Raw genomic sequence first — 15107 nt, forward strand, 5'->3', positions numbered from 1 at the left:
TCAATTCATCTTCTTTCTTTTAAATAAATAATCGCTACTATAGGGCAAATCAAACGATTAAAACGTAAAGCACACTGTAAAAAAAAAAGCTGCTCAGTGTTCAAAGCAAAATGTACACACTGTCACTCATTTATCAAAAATATATTGAAGTACAGCAATGCATGGCAACTTGGAAAAATAGATATAATGGAGATGGGCGAAATCTGTGAAAAATGTGGGTATTATTTTAAAGATATTACTACAAACAAACACAAAATGATGGAGCTGGGAACTTCTCCTTTGGTCCACTCATTCCATGTGAGAATAGTTCAGTGAAGAGACAAAATAAAATAGAATAAAAAAATCCCATTGTGGGTGTATGGGATTTTTCACTAAACAGTAAACACGAGTGACATTCGCCCGAACACCTGCCTGTAGGAGAAGAGAAGAAACACACCTGTGGGAAGTGAGGGGCGCTAATATATTAAAGTCTAACTCATGTTGTTTGGGTGATGTAATGGTGATATAAAACAAACGGTGACAACACAAACATTAAACGCCATTAACGATAAAGAGACAATATAACATAATGGGGGACAATATGACATCAATTTTCCCTTCATTGTCAATGGCGTTTTTTAAAACAAACATTGAACTAAAAATAAACATTAAACCTGTATATAGGAGGGGCTAGCGACCCCTCAAATACAGGGATGTGGGCCTATACCTTCTATGATGTCACTGAGCATCATGACGGTACTGAAAGACCCGCCCACCTCAGACATCAGCAACATTATGATGTCACTGAGCATCATGAAGGTACTGAAAGACCCACCCACCTCAGACATCAGCAACATTATGATGTCACTGAGCATCATGAAGGTACTTAAAGACCCGCCCACCTCAGACATCAGCAACATTATGATGTCACTGAGCATCATGAAGGTACTTAAAGACCCGCCCACCTCAGACATCAGCAACATTATGATGTCACTCAGCATCATGAAGGTACTTAAAGACCCGCCCACCTCAGACACCAGCAACATTATGACAATTACAACAATATAATTGCCCGGGTGAAAATTGCCCGGGTGAAAATCACCCGTGTTTAGTGTTCTAGGGTTAAGAAACACGGAATAGTTCAAATCGCCCAAAATGATCCTAATCTGTGGCGGTGTGGAAGTGTTTTTCATTTGGGGTGCGTTCAGGGAATGCGCAGCGGGAATGCGCTCAGTTTTTCGAGCGTGCTGGGCGGTGACATCATAAAGCGTGCAAGAGTGTGGCTTATTCACGAACGACCAGTCAAAACAACACGTTGTTGCGTGTGTGTATTAGTAAAACTCAAAGGACCAATTAGGCAACCATGTCCTCCAACATCGTTCGCCGCAGGGAAGCGCTCAAGATGAATACCAATGAAGTCACCCTTTTACCAACTCGCGCCAGGCGTACAGCCGGCGGAACTCCTAACCTTAACCTCAATAAAACGATATGCCTAAACCTAACCCTATACCTAAACTTAACCCCAGTAGAACTATATCCCTAACCCTAAACTTATTTCTAACCTTATTCCCAGTAAAACAAAATAAAGAATACAAGAACCGCCGCACCGATCGGTCGGCGTGAGGTTGATGGGGGGGAAAAAAAACCCAACGAGGGGGATTATGGGTGACGGTACCTGTTACCCTTGAGACACGGCAGTAACGCGCTCACACTCGACAACCCCACCTTCCGAGTAGGGTTCAGGACAACACACCCCGGGGGCGCAGCGAATAAACAGAATAAACAAACAACAAGAGGGCACACCAATGTGCTCATTGCGAACGTATTACCCAAACAGACCGCCCCTGATGACCGCCCTGCAGATATGGGAACAGTGTGTTTATCCCATTCTGGGCGGGAACCCCTTTTGGGTGTTTTAAGCATTATGTTATACTTTAGCTATTGAAAAATAGCAGATCTACAAGCTTGTCGATCTGTGATTTTTCGAAAAATCGTGAAAATGTGCTGCAAATCTTTGAATATATATTCTTTCAGGGCGAACGTTTTTAACTCAAATCTTTTCTTCTGGATGGGGGGGTCCCTGGAACAACATATTTTCAGATGGGGGTCGGCAGCCTATAACATCATTTTTGGCGGTCCTATGGAATATTGAGAACCACTGATATAGAAACATGAGGTTTTCCAGAAATTTGTCATGATTTAGAAGACATTTTTTTAAATGTCGACGGCAGGCCTAAATGGGTTAGGACATGAAGGCACGGACGCTTCCCCTGATGACCGCCCTGCAGATGGGACAGTGGCGCAGGCTGGCGGCGCAGTCTCCACACACCACCAGATGACCACAGGGGATGAACACCATGCTCACCAGCTTGTCCATGCACACCTTGCACGTCCTCTCCTCCTGCAGCTGGCGAAGGAGCTCCTCTGGGCTGGGGTCGCCCACCACTGGAGGGCAGGGAGGGGAGGGGAGGGGAGGGGAGGGGAGGGGAGGGGAGGGGATTGAATTGAATTGAATTGAATTGAATTGAATTGAATTGAATTGAATTGAATTGAATTGAATTGAATTGAATTGAATTGAATTGAATTGAATTGAATTGAATTGAATTGAATTTAATTGAATTTAATTTAATTTAATTTAATTTAATTGAATTCCCATATCTGTATTTTAACTTTTTATGGGTTTTTTCTATATAAAAAATAAAGGAAAAACATAAATTACAGCCTTTTAGTTGCCTTTTTGGTCAATCAGTGATTGACCAATGAGAATTAAGCATTCAACGGAGCCGTGTAGTAAATGACAATAAGGTGGAAAAGTGCCCCTTTAACTGCAACCAATAAATGAAATCTAGAAAACTAGAATTGACAAAACATTTGAGTTCACTGAAAAAAGAGGCTCCGCAAAACTAACACTAAGTAAAATTAAAGGTAGAGTCAGTGATTTCACTTAATTCAAATATCACTTATTTTTTTGTTTTGTTGTGATAATCCTCTCTACTATAGAGTGTGCTGACCATATAAGGAGTTCCTCCCTGTCCCCAGTTAACCCCTGGGGGTCAAAAAACCTTAGGTTTCGTTTTTGTTCTCTATCCTGATTGGATGAAAGCTTGTGTCCCAAGGCAAAAACGAAACCTAAGGGTTTTTGACTGAAATCACTGACACCCCCTTTAACTGAAATCACTGAGAATGTCCTTAGTTTTTAGTCTTTGTAAATATGTCATACATAAGTAATTTAGCTGTGCCAGGTTTATGAAACCTTTTCAAAAATCTTCTGCTAATTTCACAAACTGACTGTCTGACTACACATATTAAAATACAAAATGACCTGCCAGTGAGGAGTCCCCACTGGAAGATTACATTTGTCCCAATCTGTGATTTGTGAAACTGAGTGAAAGGAGCCTACCCACCGACCCACGCTAGCACAGTTCCCTAAACTGTTTCATGAATGTTTTGTTGATGTTTTTTCTAAACCCATATGTTCTGCATTCCAGTTGAAGAGATTGCAGGTTTACGCCTGCCTTTGCTTTCATGAAATATCTTTAATCTAATCTATTCTATTCTATAGTTTGAACACCTTTTCATCTATACCGAGAATAGCCTATCTATGAGCTCACAACACGTTACAGGTGTGTTGTAAGCTTGTAGATCTGCTATTTTTGATGCACAACATGATTCTGTAAAATACTTCTGTAGAATCCAAATCAGTCGTGGCGAGTCCGAACTTGATACCATGTGGAACTAACCTAACTCTGACCAGCAGATGGCACTGTGCACTCTTCAATGTTTGTAATCAAATAGTTGGTCTACAGTGTAGTCTCGTGTATCCAGACTATTCCACAATCTCCAAATGATATATAGAGTCTGGAACTACACCTCCTGAATGCTATATAGAGTCTGGGACTACACCTCCTGAATGCTATATAGAGTCTGGAACTACACCTCCTGAATGCTATATAGAGTCTGGGACTACACCTCCTGAATGCTATATAGAGTCTGGAACTACACCTCCTGAATGCTATATAGAGTCTGGGACTACACCTCCTGAATAGGTGTAGTTATATATAGTCTGGAACTAAATCCGAGTAAGGAAGCTCCCATTTCCGTTCGCGAAAAAATATTTGTAAATATCTTTACATTTTATTTCCTTTTCTGCTAAGCAGCAAGCTTAGATAAGTTTTATTTATATTATAGGATAAATTTGCGCGACTGTAAAGACGAAACGGAAGTGGGGAGGAGGCTCCACTTCCGCTTTATTATATATTTGACTCATGACAGCTCTTCCGTTGCTCCAGACTGCAAGATGGAAGCATTTGAGAATTGTGAGATGCAACAAACAGTCTGGTATAACGCGAGACTTTGTGATAATAGTGGGTGTAAGCGCCATTTGAGTCACCTAACTGTGGCCAATGATGTCCACTGAGGGGTGTGGTCAATGTGAAGGTTGGAAGGGTATTTAATCTGATCTCCAATCAAGCAGCAGGTGTTGCTGACAAGAGGCAAACAGTTTTCAGACTGTGTTTAGGAGGCTGTTTGTATCATTTACGTTTATTGCATTTATTTATATGTATGCTGTAGTGACTAGGCCTGCAGAAACAGATAATAAATCCTCATTATACCAACTCTACACACATGTTTGGACATCACTTCCTGGAGCACACGTCTTAACTACAACCCCACTGTCGGCAACCAGTAGTGCCACAAATTTAGGATTTGGGCGCTACAGTGGGTCTAGATATATAAAGTGTGTTTTTTTTGTGGTACCTTTCTCTCGGACAGGCATCTGGCTCCTCACAATTCCAGCGCTGGGACCCTGTCTCACATCTGACTCTGAGGGGATCGACATACCAGCATAAATACACAAGACTTGGGGATATTTGACATATTTCACTTTCAAATATTGTGTTTTGACTATATGCACACCCTGGGACGTGCAGAAGAGTGTTACAGAGGCAGGGGCTGAAATTCCCTAAGAGCTTGTAGATCGGCAATTTTCCGTTCTGCTATTTTCCAGTAACTCATTGGCTACTGGAGATGCGGCGATGACATGGATTTCTAAACCAATTCTTTCAACTCAAAATGCTGCGTTCAAAATCAGGAGAGTTCAGAATAAATCAATTCTCAATATCAATAGTTGCATTCATGGTCTGGAGTTTTACAGACGGGTAAAAGGGCACGGGCTGAAGCCCCCTTTGATCCCCCATCCCCCCTTTGAGCCCCCATCTTGCCATCAGAGTTCGGAAGCGCACGCTTTCAGTAAAGCAACGTCCTGCTGCCTCCTGCATTATGTGCAAATTCAAAACAGGTGGTACGCACAGGCCGTTGAGTGATATCCAACGAGCACTTCCAAACTCTGACACTTAAAAATAATCACCTGCAAAGACAGAAAATAGCTCATTACATGACATGTCTACGGTGGATTTGTATGAAACAAACACTTATAGAAAGATGATAATTCAAGCTTTTCGTACAGCTGCAATGTTGGTGCGTTTAAAGTTGTTTAATACAATCAGACGGGCGGCAGTGGCTCAGGGGTAGAGTGGCTGGATGGTAACCGTAAGATTGCCAGCTCGAACCCGGGCTCCCCCAGAGTTACTGTCGAAGTGTCCTTGAGCAAGACACTGAACCGCCGCCGTCGGTGTATGAATGGGTGAATGGAATCAAATGCACAATCTCTGTAAAGCGCCTTGGATAAAGGTGCTATATATAAATGCACCATTTACCATTTAGATGGGAAATTGCACCTAGTTACCACCATAGATGCCTCATTGGGCATTGCAGGTCGTTGGAGCCATATGTGTGCAAGAGTGTGGAAGGCACGTTACGTCACGCTGACTTATCAGACCCGAACATGCACTCTGTGATGTACGCTCATGCTTCCGCGGGGCTTCGCAAGGAACCTTGGGAATGTTTTGCCCTCCCTTGAGCACATGCACTCCAGAGCCGGAAAGGGCGTCTACGTTTATATGTCTATGGTTACCACCCTGGCATTAACTTAATGGCAAGATGGCCGTGTGGTCAATGGTAATGTCTACTCAGGCTTTAGTTTTTAGGTTGCTTGATTCAGTCTTTAGCTATTTGGGCGGAGGAGCTGGCTACGTCCCGCCGGCGAAACTCCCCCCTGTCAGGTGAAAAGAAGCGGCTTGGATCATCTGTCCATTGCTCTCCCCAGACGAGTGTTGTTTTCGTCGACTAAAACTAAGACAAAAAATCGTCGGCTACCCTTTTTCACTGACTAAAACTAAATAAAACCAAAATAAAAATATATGATGACTAAAACTATGTCTGAATATATTGACAATTTCGTCAACAAATAAAAACAAGACTAAAATGTTAGGGAGGGACTAGTGGACAAGAGATCCAGTTTTATGCTAGGTTGCATGCTGAAAATAGCTCACAACGCGTCGCAGCGCGCGGCGCGTTGTGAGCTTGTATATCTGCTATTTTCAGCATGCAACCAAAGTGTAGAATATGCCATTACAACGACATCAAGGCCTGTCAAAACACATTTTAGTCGACTAAATCAACTGTAGATTTAAGTCGACCAAAATCTTATGAAATTTTGTCTACTGAAACTGGACCAACACTAGAACATTCCGGGTGACTAAAATGTGACTAAAACTAAATTAAAACTATTCAAAAGACTATGACTAAAACTAAACTCAAAATTTGCATATAGTTGGGGGGTCCTTGACATGAAAATGTTTGATCAAGAGTCACGACTCGACATAGAAACATAGGGTTTTTCAGAAAACTGTCAGGATTTAGAAGGCATTTGTAGAATCATCCTCAGGTCTAAATGGGTTTAACAGTACCTCTGTTCTGGGTCTGGGTGGTCCCAGTGGGACACCACCAGGACTAAGGCTTACCTCTGTTCTGGGTCTGGGTGGTGGTGGTGGTCCTGTCCCGTTGCTGCTGCTGACGGTCCTCCTCCTCTGCCTGCAGGACGTCGGTCACCAGGTCGGACACGTTGGTGTAGTGTCGTCCGGTCAGCAGGTACTTGGTCCGGACCAGGCTCTCCACCACAGCCGCCTCGAAGCCCATCCTGACCACAGACTGCACCACGGGGGACAGCATGGCCGAGCCGGCCCCCAGCCCCGAGCCCACCACGTCTGGGAACAGGAGGAGAGGTTATTATTATCCTACTTTATTACATGGCTTGGTTGACTGCTTGATTCTGATTGGTGAATCGCTGAATTCAGCGGTGAGTTATCTCATCATAATGACTAATGACTTTATAACAGACCTCTGCCTAATCAAACCCTCTGAGCACCAGCTGCGCCCCGCTTGATTTACTGCCGTTTCCAACATGACAGCCATGTAAACACACACACACTAGTGACACACAATGTAATTTACAGCTAAACATTGCTCTCAAAAAAGTTTTTGAAAACATTTGAGCGAGAAATAGACAAAACAGTACCCTAAAATGGATTATATTTTATCAAATCACTTCCTTGTTTTCCGACAGTGCTCCAGCCCTGCAGCTGGCCAGACGCAGCCAGCGCGAACTTATGGAATACTTTTTTTGTTAAGCGGATAATATCTGGCTAGGTGGTCATTGTCGGGATATAATTCACCTTCAGGGAGTTTAACCACCTCGGCTCCCTGTCAATGACCACCTAGCCAGATATTATCCCTTACATAAATGACCACCTAGCCAGATATTATCCCTTACATAAATGCGGCGCAGCTCGTAAGTCGAGAACCGTTCACCCCACCGATCAAATTTGACACATGCGTTCCACACTCCCACAGGGAGTGCAGTGCCCGGTATCCAGTCGGTCGGACCCACAGTTCTCCAGAACCACCACACAAGGCTCATGGTCAGGCTCTGCCAGAGGGCCTAATCAGCGTTAAATCCCCTCACCTGTGAAATTTCCAGTCTCTGGCTCTGCCAGTTGGCCTAATGAGACCAATTCCAAAATCAATTTCCAGCCAGAGGCTGCCATGGCAACCCCACACCTGCCAATTGATTACTTAACCACTCCACTTTTCACAGTCAGTTTGCACTCTTCAACCACACGCACATACAGAGACAGATATTTAAAACTGGTGCAATGACAACGGATACTATTAGGTTCCAAAGTTGCATCGTTCCCAATAGGCCGGTGGCCGACGGGCACGTTCATGTCTAATATTTATAAACGACACAAGAATAACTAAAAGCCCACAGCCCAGAGGCCACCACGCCTGCGGGACCGGACAGGACAGGAGGACGCACACAAACTAGTAGGGTAAACTGGGTTTATTGCGACCATAGGTCGCAGATTACTATGAAAACCTGCAAAACCTCTGGACTCCGTCCAGTGACTCCATCACGCGGCCACCATGTATGGCCGTCTCCATATATGAAGATCGTGACACTGACCTCATCAAACCCTGGATAACCATACACCAGAAGACTGGATCATCACCTATAGATCTATGTAGCCAGCCAAGAGCTCGACATCTGACCTCAAACCTCAAACCCTTAGATCTCCATATATGGAGCTGACCTGTTCTGACATTCCATATGTCGATCCTTCCGGCCATAGCTACCGTTTGTAGCCCAAGGAGTGTTTTTTTGTGGAAAACTAATGCTTGGAATGGATTCAGAATGATGAAAACCCCCTAGTTTGACATGTCACATGCTACTTAACCACCTTATACGTAATTGATGTAATTAATCAAAAAAGCCATCATAACCGTTGATGTAAATGACGTAAACATTTTATTCCCTATAATCGGGGGTTTAATGTGGCAAAATGTAGCAACCTTTAGCTTGTTTGGCCGATGTAATCTACCTAAAACCGGCCGAAATCCCCGTGTGCACGATCTCGCGCACGCTGTCTTTATGTGCATCGCTGCATAAAATGCGATCATCCATCCATGTCTTTCTTTTGTTTTAAACTCAAAGATTTTGATCTTTTGCTTCGCACTGTGAGAAAGTGTTCTCACAGCACGGGAATTAGCATACACTGTAAATTGTGACGTCCATGTCTAAAAGTTCATTATTGGCTTTTTCCTCTAACATAAGCCCTCAATGGGGGTTGGGTTTTTGTGCTAATTCGCTTATTTCCATCGAAATAAGTAGTAAAGTGTGCCGCTTGGGATACTATTTATTTACACATTTTACATTATGAAGAGACGATTTTTGAGACGATGGAAATAAGCGAATTAGCACAACAACCCAATGTCCCATTCAATTTAATGCAATTCAATTCATTGAGGGCTTATGGTAGGGGAAATAGCCAATAATGCGCTTTTGTACAAAATAACACCTGGACCTCTATGGTGGGGACGTAACAACTACAAATAAAGGTAAGAAAGCCTTCTAGTCTGAAATTCTCCTTTAAAGTCTGGTCATCTTGCCGAATAAATAGCCAACCAGCACACACCACACCACAGCCACAGTGACGTACCGTTTCCAGAGCCTATGTCTCGACCGATGGGAGTCTGCATTCCACCCTGGAGAACCAACCAAACACAGAACAGAAGTCAGTTTGCGTCACGAAATAATAGATCGATTCAACATATTGTTGACATATTAAAGGAGCATTCAGTGATTTGAGTGACTTGTTACCGCCGCGGTAACAAGATGTGCACATGCACGCACTACAGTGGGGGGGGGAAGTGCACATGCACCAAGGCCCGCCCCCTGCACTCGATCATGATTGGAGGAAGGCCCCTCTCATCCTGATTGGATGAAGGCTTTCTCACCCGCCACCAAAACCGAAACTAGTTTTTTGACCCCAGGGGCTCACTGGGGACAGGGACTCCTTCTATGGTCAGCACACAAAAAAGAGATATTTGAATTAAGTGAAATCACTGAGTTTTTCCTACCACGGTCTGCCCCAGGTGGAAGTGGGTTGTTGATATATTAATGTTTCTTACCACGGTCTGACCGAGGTGGAAGTGGGAGTCCTGGATGTTGTTGACATATTCCTGTCCTCTGGTCTGCAGCAGGAAGTCACATCTGATGAGGAAATACACGTTAGTTATATCTACCATCTGATGAGGAAATACACTTTAGTTAAATCCACCATCTGATGAGAAAAAAAATACTTTAGTTAAATCTACCATCAAGAGACACCGTTCACAAAGGGCTGGGCAGAAACCTTGATTATCTCCATATAATTTGAACTGTTTTGTGTTTTGTTTTAGTTTTTTCCTAAATGAATGCTCTATAATGAACGTCACACAACAAAAGCATCAAAAAGAGCAGATCTACAAGCTTGAAATGTGGTGCGATGAAGCGTTGCTATTCATACTTTTATTGTATGTATAAATATTTATGAAACCACAGACAGACTTGGGGTCGTTCCGGCTGATTTTAAGCGGAAGGGAAAATCTGTTGGCATACAACCACCTTATTGGTTTAGGAGATTGATTCTGTTTTAAATGGAGGAGACGATGGAGGGCTCGTCTGAGGACCACCTTCTGTGAAACGTTGCATTCACGACTTTTGTAAAACAATTTTTTAAATATTAGTCCTCCCACCCTTTTCACATTGGCCTATTATAGCACCACCAGGAGATTATAGCGCCACCAGGAGGCCACACACCTGACCTGGCCTGGTGGAGACTTGTGTGTCCCGAGGGGCACTTTTTCTAGTTCCATTTGGTTCCATTTTGCACACATTCAGAGCCGTGTTGATTTCGTCGACTGAAACTAAGACGAAAAATGTCGACTACCTTTTTTCCACTGACGAAAACTAAATGGAAACTAAATTAAAACTAAGCTATGGTGACTAAAACTAAGACAATATATATTGACAGATTTGTCAACAAATAAAAACTAGACAAAAATGTTAGGAAGGGACTAGTGAAAAAAAGATCCAGTATAAGTCATTTTACGATTAGTTGCATGCTGAAAATAGGTGATCTACAAGCCCACAACGCGCTGCAGCGCAACGCGTTGTGGGCTTGTAGATCAGCTATTTTCAGTCAAAATAAGTCATTACGACAGCATCAAGGGCCGCCAAAATACATTGTGTTCGACTACATCAACTGTAGATTTAGTCGACTAAAATCTTATGATATTTAATCGACTAAAACTAGACTAAACACTAAAACATTCCGGGTGACTAAGATGTGACTAAAACGAAATTAAAACTATTCAAGAGACTAAAGACTAAAACTAAAATAAAATAAAAAAATTGCTGCCAAAAACAACACTGGTTCAGAGACGAGAGGCGTTCGTAGTACCGTGGGAACCACTTGGCGTGCTCCTGCCACGGGTCGTCACCGGGCTCCCAGTTCCTCAGCCCTCCGTCGCAGAAGAAACACTTGACGTTGTCGCCGTGACCTGAGGACACACACAGCGAGAACCGGAAGATTGGGCTCCCAGACATGGGAGTACAGTCAGGAAGAACCTCATTCCTAACCTTAACCTCGTTAAAACTATGTCTAAACCTAACCTTATTCCTAACCTTAACCTCAGTAAAACTATGTCTATATAAACCTAACCTTATTCCTAAACATAACCTCAGTAAAACTATGTCTAAACCTGACCGTATTCCTAACCTTAACCTCAGTAAAACTATGTCTAAACCTAACCTTATTCCTAACCTTAACCTCAGTAAAACTATGTCTAAACCTAACCTTATTCCTAACCTTAACCTCAGTAAAACTATGTCTATCTAAACCTAACCTTATTCCTAAACATAACCTCAGTAAAACTATGTCTAAACTGATACAATAATGGGGGTGAGTGGTCAACAGAAAAAATGGGGCGAGTGTTCCGGTTACCGATCTCGAGGTTGTTCGACGCTATAGCTCACAATATTTAGCTGATTTTCATGAATGACTGCATGTGTGGACATTTGAGTGATACTGTAGCTTTGATGGCTTCATAGATGTGTTTGACAGCATCAGTGGTGTGTAAATTAAATGTTTGTTTGTTTACAACGTATCTTTGCTAACATGTTGGATTCATATTAGATATGCTCCGATAATCGCCACAATCGACAATTTACCCTATCTGGAGAAAACAATATTTTATTTACAGTACACCATTTAAGTGGTATAAATGTCAATCAGATATATAGTATAATATCTTTGTGACAACATTCTCCCCTTCCTCCCCACACACAATACAGGTTTTGAGATATAATAATTTAGCAAATATTCAAATTTGCCTCTTACGCACAAAAACCCCCCGATCGGAGCATCCGTAATTCATATACTTTAATATGTTCAAAGATTAACATTTTTGGAGAAAATATGAAAACCTTCCTATCACCCACACATTTATTGGCAGACCCCGCCCTGCAGTGTAAAACCTGAGGATCGCAGGCCTATTATAATCATTCAGTGCAATAATGAGTCTCTTACTCCTACAGTATATGCAATATCTAACCCAGGCGGGAACCCCTTTTGGTGTTTTATATGTTATACTTTAGCTATTGAAAAATAGCAGATCTACAAGCATAGCGCCGCACTATGAACTTGTAGATCTGAAAATGTGGCGCAAATCTTTCAAAGCGAGCGTTTTTAACTCAAATCTTTGCTTCTGGGGTGGGGGGGGGGGGGTAGCCATAGACAGTATTAGGCTGCAGGACGTCGTGAGCTTGTAGATCTGTTGTTAATGTTTTTAATTAAATCAATAGCCAAAAACCTTTGATAAATTCCAGGACCCTTGATGAATTCCGAACCAATATTTCCAGGAATGTCATGACTTGAACCGTGCTGCTTTTTTCTACGAGCTTTCCTACAAGCTTTTCTATGAGCTTACGCTCTGTATATAGATCTGCTATTTTCTGTGAATGTTCTGTGAAAATTTGATATATTTGATATTTGATAGCAGAGCCATAGAACGGTTGGCAGCTAGTTGCTTGAGCTCCTTATACCTCAACTTGTTTTACCTATTATTCTGCTTTTCTAAGTCTTCAAAGTCTTTAATTAACCCATTCGGAACCTTTTGGTGTTTTAAGCATTATGTTACACTTTAGCTATTGAAAGATAGCAGATCTACAAGCTCATAGCGTGGGGGGGGGGGTCCCTGCAACAACATATTTTCAGATGGGGTCGGCGGCCAATAACAATAACAATAACAATATTTTTGGGAGTCTATATATAAGGCTGTGGTGGTACGTGTGGCAGCTTCTGGTCCGTCAGATCTATATGTAAACGCAGCCTCCAGCTGGTCCTGTCCAGGCTTTTCTGTCCCCCAAAACCGCATGACTCAGCTGGACAATTGTCCTCCCCCCACACGGGAACTCTCTCACAATGAGGGACCGCATAGTGTCCGACAGTCCAGTGGCTACTCTGTGTGTGTATATAGATTAAATAATGTTCCATTGACAAGGACTATTCAAAAAAATAATTTTAAATAAAATAATATGTATATATATATTTTTTAAAGGCTTGTGAAATAAGAATATTTAGTGTTTTTTAAGTGGACAACAATGGATGCTGGTCACTCAAGCTCACAATGAGGGACCCGTGTGTCCTCTGTCCAGCAGTCCAGTGGCCACTCTGTGTATACCGGTAGCTTATATTCCATTGATTTGACAACAAGGACTGCGATTCAAAGATAAACTCAATAATATACTCTTTTTTTTAAGCATAAGCTTGTGAAATAAGAATATTTAGTGTTTTTTGTGGACAATTGTGCAGTGGCTATAGCCTACTCTGTTACTGTATAGCATATTCCACTTTGATCAATTGAACAAGGTGGACCCTCTTGTAAACAAGTGTAATTATTTATTATTGGGTCATCCACTCAGTTAACAGTCTTTGTATTGAGTTTGTGCTTGAAATGTAGGCCTACTGTAATTCTGCAAACTGTTAATAAATATTCCAATCAATCAATCAACCATTGAGAGCAAGGACTGCTATTCAAAGAGAAACTTTAAACTCAATAATATACGGATTTGTGTACGCATAGGCATGCATGAGGCTTGTGCCTTGTGAAATAAGAATATTTAGTGTTTGATTATGCATATTGATCGGTCGGGTCAGTCGGTCTGTCATGTCACCACCAACCTGTGTAGAAGAATCCCGCTCTGGCCAGGTCGTCCGGCCGGATGGTCGCTCCGGGGGGCCAGCTGTGGAAGGTGCTCAGGCGGGAGTCCTGCGCCTCCATCTCGGGGTACACGGCCTGTCCCATCGGGGCTCCCTGCTCGTCCACGGTCAGCCTCTGGAGCTGACTGAGGAGCTGGCCGTCCACGGAGTCCGTGTCACTGTCAGAGGAGGAGGAGGACCCCTCCTCAACAACACCAACACCCCCCAGTCCTACTAGAGGAACGTTCCCGACGGCTCCTCCACCACCACCACCCCCCGGGTCCCCACCACCACCCAGGCCACCGAGCAGCACGAAGCCGCAGCCGGGGAAGTGCCTCCGGTGCTCGGCCGCCGCGTCGTCCCCGGCCGCCCAGCAGCGGAGCACGCCGCCGCAGCAGAAGCACTGCACCTGGTCCTCCTCGCCCAGGAAGAAGAACCCGGCCCGGGCCAGGTCCCCGGGGGCCACGGGGGCCGAGGGGGGCCACGGGGACCACCTCCTCCCCATCCCCGTCCCCGTGGCCTGATCGGCGCCGGCGGGGGGGCACGCCGCGGCCGGGGACGGGGGGGACGGTCCCCCGAGGGGGTCCAGGAACGTTCGGAGCCGGTCTCCTTCCCCGCGCATGTGGGGCTCCTCCAGGGTGTATGTTGTTGTGGTGCTGGTGTCATCCGACATGATGGCTGCTTTCCTCCTCGGCTTGTCTTCGTCGTTTATTAGTCCGCTGCTGCTGCCAGTCATCCCGTTTGCGTTCCATAGTAGTTGGACTAGGAACTGGCTCTATAGTGGGACTGCTGCGCTGCGCAGGCTGCTTTATTATAGACAAACTATGCTTGTATACTGTTAACAGCTGGGTCCGGCAGCACAACATGGGGGGGGGGGGGGGGGGGGGACGTTCCAGAACAGTCATGATAACAAACTAAACCGAGGCTGCCTGCTGTGCTGCTGGCCAGCAGTGTTGATTCCGTCGACTAAAACTATAAGACGAAAAATGTTCGTCGACTAACTTTTTTTCACTGACGAATTAAGGCTCGTATTGGCTACGCATTAAAATAATTCCTGTGACGAAAACGACATGCAGGAAACTAAATAAAAACTAATGATGGCTAAAACTATATGAGACTATACGTATAGGCCTACTGACAATTTGG

The 15107-nt window shown here is 43.7% G+C and overlaps 1 protein-coding gene across 1 annotated transcript; it reads right to left on the reverse strand.

Annotated features, from left to right (window-relative positions):
• Positions 1-1895: 1895 nt before the first annotated feature.
• Positions 1896-14697, reverse strand: birc7 (baculoviral IAP repeat containing 7; the record flags this gene model as incomplete). The annotated part of the gene is made up of 7 exons (XM_080762866.1): positions 1896-2424; positions 4738-4803; positions 6843-7085; positions 9378-9423; positions 9850-9931; positions 11163-11262; positions 13944-14697. The coding sequence occupies 7 exons, from the start codon at positions 14695-14697 to the stop codon at positions 2222-2224; spliced, it is 1494 nt and encodes a 497-aa protein (XP_080618992.1). The 3' UTR covers positions 1896-2221.
• Positions 14698-15107: the final 410 nt, after the last annotated feature.

This window comes from Protomyctophum bolini, assembly GCF_963924005.1.
Source record: "Protomyctophum bolini genome assembly, chromosome: 5".
NCBI classification, from domain to species: domain Eukaryota; kingdom Metazoa; phylum Chordata; class Actinopteri; order Myctophiformes; family Myctophidae; genus Protomyctophum; species Protomyctophum bolini.